This window comes from Drosophila bipectinata, chromosome 2L (assembly GCF_030179905.1).
Source record: "Drosophila bipectinata strain 14024-0381.07 chromosome 2L, DbipHiC1v2, whole genome shotgun sequence".
Taxonomy (NCBI): domain Eukaryota; kingdom Metazoa; phylum Arthropoda; class Insecta; order Diptera; family Drosophilidae; genus Drosophila; species Drosophila bipectinata.
This window is the reverse complement of record NC_091736.1, coordinates 24,326,852-24,331,373: the sequence shown is the minus strand read 5'-3', so window position 1 is coordinate 24,331,373 and position 4,522 is coordinate 24,326,852. Positions and strand designations below refer to the sequence as shown.

The following is a 4,522-nucleotide window of genomic DNA, read 5'->3' as shown; positions in this document are numbered from 1 at the left end:
AACAAGGAAACTGGTGAAGCTGGCTAACGGAAGCCATACGGAGACACGCGTCGTGCTCCAAGCCAGGATAAGTTTCGGCGATCGCACAAAAACACTAAACTTGCTGGTGATGCCAGGCATGGAGGACGATCTGGTGCTAGGATGGGATTTCCTCAGCGAGTTCGGCACAACCTTGACGTGCGCAGGCCACCGAATTTCAATACCCAAAAGGAAAAGATGGGCCGGCTGCCTGGAGGATAGACTGTCCGTAGCGGTAGCCGGATGCCCGGAAAAATGGGAAGAGGAACGTGTCAGAAGATTCATCGATAGAGAACTGGAGGCGTTCGCAGGCCAGAAGGGTTGTTCGAACATAACACAGCACAGGATCACGATGAAGGACGACACTCCCATAAAACAACGGTATTACCCCAAAAATCCAAAAATTCAAGGGGAGATAAACTCAAAGGTGGAGGAATTGCTGGAGAAGGGATGCATCGAGCCCTCAAATAGCGCGTACAGTTCACCCATCGTAATGGTGAAGAAGAAAACGGGGCAATGGAGGATGTGCGTGGATTTCCGACAAATTAATGCAAAATCAATAAAAGATGCGTACCCGATGCCTCGCATAAATTTCATTTTGGAGCAGCTGAGAGAAGCAAGGTTCTTCAGCAGTCTCGATTTGAAGGATGGGTACTGGCAGATCCCCCTAGAGGAAAGCAGCAGGAAATTCACCGCCTTCACCGTTCCAGGGAAGGGTCTATACCAATGGAAAGTCATGCCTTTTGGGTTGCACTCAGCCTCGGCAACGTTTCAAAGGGCCCTGGACCAGGTCATAGGCCCGGATATGGCTCCACACGCATTCGCGTATCAGGATGACATTATAGTGATCGGACGCACCAAGGAGGAGCATATGCGGAATCTACAAGAGGTGTTCAGGAGGTTGAGAGCGGCAAACCTGCGGATAAATACGGAAAAGTGCCATTTCTTCAGGCAGGAGCTGCTCTACCTGGGCCACCGGATAACAAGCCAAGGGATCGGAATGGATCCGGGAAAGGTGGCCGCGATTACAGAGCTACAACCCCCGAAGAACGTCAAGGGAGTGCGCCAGTTCATAGGGATGGCATCATGGTATCGGCGTTTCGTCCCAGACTTCGCAGGAATAGCGAAGCCCCTGAACGATCTTCTGCGAAAAGGAACAAAATGGGAGTGGACAACCAAACACCAAGAGGCCTTTGAGACTTTAAAGTCACGGCTGGCAGAGGATCCAGTGCTAGCGTGCCCAGACTTCGAAAGAAAATTCGTGCTGCAAACGGACGCCAGCGACTACGGCGTCGGGGCGGTCCTGACCCAGGACACCGAGGAGGGCGAACGCGTGATCGCGTACGCCAGTCGAACGTTGATTGGGGCCGAGAAAAACTACTCCGCAACGGAAAAGGAGTGCCTGGCCATAGTATGGCCGATAAGGCAAATGAGGCCCTACCTGGAGGGGTACCAGTTCGACGTGATCACGGACCACATGGCGTTGAAGTGGCTGAATAACATCGAGAGCCCACTCGGCAGAATAGCGAGGTGGGTATTCGAACTACAGCAGTATGACTACGTCATCAGTTACCGAAAAGGAAAGCTCAATGTGGTGGCCGACGCTCTGTCCCGCCAGCCGGTAATGGAAAAATTTAGGAAAGCCATGGAGGTGGTCGCCGAACAATGCGGATGGATAAGCGCATTGAGGAAAAAGATGACAACAAGCCCACAAAAATTCCCGGATTACGTGGAAGAGGGCGGGTTGATCTACCGCCACGTCCCGCATAGAGCCGGAAGCGAGGAGGTGGCGTCATGGAAGCTGTGCGTGCCGCTGGAGATGAGGCAGCAGGTCCTCAATGAAAATCATGACGCACCAACGGCGGGACATTTGGGCGTAAGGAAAACCATAGCCAGAGTGGCCGCCCGGTATTTCTGGCCAGGGATGCAGAGGGACATCCGGAAATACGTCAGGAAATGCGAGACGTGCCTGAAGTACAAGCCGAATCAGATGCAGATGGCCGGGCAAATGCTGACACAGGTTCCGGAGGAGCCATGGGCGACGGTATGTGCAGATTTCGTAGGCCCACTGCCCAGGTCGAAACACGGCAATACGATGATCCTGGTGATAATCGATCGGTTTTCGAAATGGACGGAGATAGTGCCTCTTCGAAAAGCAACAACAGAGGCGCTGCAGAAGGCATTCAGGGAGAGAATCGTCGCTCGATACGGAGTACCAAAAATAATAATAACGGACAACGGGGTGCAGTTCACCAGTCGCAGCTTCAAGAAATTCCTCGGAGAACTCGGCGTACGCCATCAGTTCACCGCGCCATATACGCCGCAGGAGAACCCCACGGAAAGAGCGAACAGGACGGTAAAAACAATGATCGCCCAGTTCGCTGGGAAAGAGCAAAGGAAGTGGGACGAACACTGGCCGGAGCTAATGTTGGCTGTAAATTCCGCAGTCTCGGAGTCCACGGGGTACTCGCCGTGTTTTATAACGCAGGGCAGGGAGCCAAGGATGCCGCGAGCCCTGTTCGACAAGAATGTGTTGGGCACGGGAGCCGAGCAAGGAACACCCATGGAAAACGCGGCGAGACTCAAGGAGACATTCGAGATAGTAAGAAGGAATATGGAGCGAGCTGCCCAGGACCAGGCGCGACATTACAACTTGAGAAGGCGGAAGTGGAGTCCAAAGGTCGGTGAAACAGTGTGGGCAAAGGAGCACCACCTATCAAAGGCGGCTGAAGGATTCGCGGCGAAACTGGCCCCTCGGTACGACGGGCCATATACGGTGGTGGATTTCGTTTCTCCAGTAATTGTCACGTTACGACACGGCAGAACAAGGAGGGAGAAGAGAGCTCATGTGAGCGAGCTAAAGGCTCAAGACACGGAAGAAACAGCAAAGGGATAACGAAAGCGGACAAATACATTGTGTCCGCATAACGGGCACACAAAAAAAAAAGGGGGAAAACAACAACAACAAAAACCCCGCAAAGAGGAGGAGAGCAAGCAACGGGACCATTAGCGGGACATTTCCAGCAACGGGAAATGAATGCGCTATATAAGTGGAGACGTGGGAGATGGTCGGCCTATTCGAAATCAACACGCAGCCGCAAGCATCATCAAGCATGTCATCAAGCGCATCTATAGTTATTTCGTCCGACGACAGCGACATCGAAATAGTCGGCAATCCTTCGTGGAACGCCAAGAAGGCAAGATCAGAGTGGATGGTCCGGCGGGCAGCAGGAAGAGGAGGATGCATCCCGGTCGGGTCCTTCGAGGTGGAGCGGCGGCGCAGGAGCGAGGACCTGGTCCTGCGCCTGCGAGCGGAGTGGGACAGTCGGCGGCTGTCCCTGATGAAGGCGACGGAGAACATGGCGAGGGCCCGCGTCAAGGTGATTGCCCAAATGCGGAGGAGGAACGCGAAGGAGGCCAGGCAGCGGCGCATCGACGGACGCCAGAGGGCAATGGTCAGGGCGAGGGCGAGAACGGCACGGCAGCGGCGGATCCGGAAGATAGTGGAGACTGCGAGGAGGAGGGCCGCCGCCGGAAGGGTGCGACAGGCCAGGAAATGGAAGAGGAAGATACCGCCGACGCCACGCCCCAGACCGGAGAGGCCGGAGGAGAAGCCGTGCAGGGCGACCTCGAGCTGGAGGAGGGTCCGGGCGTCGACGCCGTGGCCCGCGGTGCCCCCGACACCATGTCCACAGGAGAAAAAGGAGGAGCAGCCGTTGGAGAAGGGGCCGTGGGTGTGGCCAGAGCCGCGGAGGCCTGCGCTGGGCCGGCTGGCCGGTGCTGGAGCGGCAGGCATCGGTCGGAGGCGGGCGAGATGTGCCGGAAGACAATTGGCCGCCGGAGCTTGCCGCAAGGGTGAAGGCGGAGATGACCAAGCGGCGAGGCAAACCCGGAAGATGGTGCATCTTGGTACAGGTTGGTGCCACGTGCTTCCGGGTGCGAGGAGGCGGTAGAGGAGTAAGGGTGGTGAGGAGAAGTTGAATGAAAAAAAATAGAAGTAAAAAAATTAAAAAAAAAAAAAAGAACAAAAAAAAAAAAAAAATAATTAAATAATACATGAATAATAAAAAAAAAAAATATAAAAAAAAAAAGGGGGAAAAAAAAACATGAAATATATCGGATTTAAAAAAAAGGGGGGGGGGGGGGGAAAAGAAAGTATAAAAAAAATAAAAAAAAAAAAAAGGTTAGTCTTTAAAAAAAAATAAATAAAAAAAATAAAAAAAAAAAAAAAAAAATAAAAAAAAAAAAAAATAAAATAAATAAAAAAAAAATATATATATATAGGGTAGGAATAAAGGGTTTTAAGAGAAAAAAAAAAAAAAAAAAAAAAAAATAAAAAAAATTAAATTAATTAAACAGAAAAAAAAAAAAAAAATTCAAAGTAAAAAAAAAAAAAAAAAAAAAAAAAAAAAAAAAAAAGGGAAGGAAAAAGGGTTTTAAAAAAAAAAAAAAAAAAAAAAGTAATAATAGGGTTAGCATAGTTAGTATTTGGAAAAAAAATGAA

At 50.9% G+C, this 4,522-nt stretch overlaps 1 protein-coding gene across 1 annotated transcript; it reads left to right on the top strand.

Annotated features, from left to right (window-relative positions):
* Positions 1-3,055: 3,055 nt before the first annotated feature.
* Positions 3,056-3,877, top strand: LOC138925873 (circumsporozoite protein-like). Its single transcript, XM_070277465.1, has one exon. It carries the CDS (start codon positions 3,056-3,058, stop codon positions 3,875-3,877), a length of 822 nt encoding a protein of 273 aa, XP_070133566.1.
* The last annotated feature ends 645 nt before the right edge of the window (positions 3,878-4,522 follow it).

Coding starts and splice junctions, on each gene's coding strand:
- LOC138925873 (XM_070277465.1), top strand. CDS start 3,056: ATGCGCTATATAAGTGGAGACGTGGGAGATGGTCGGCCTATTCGAAAT.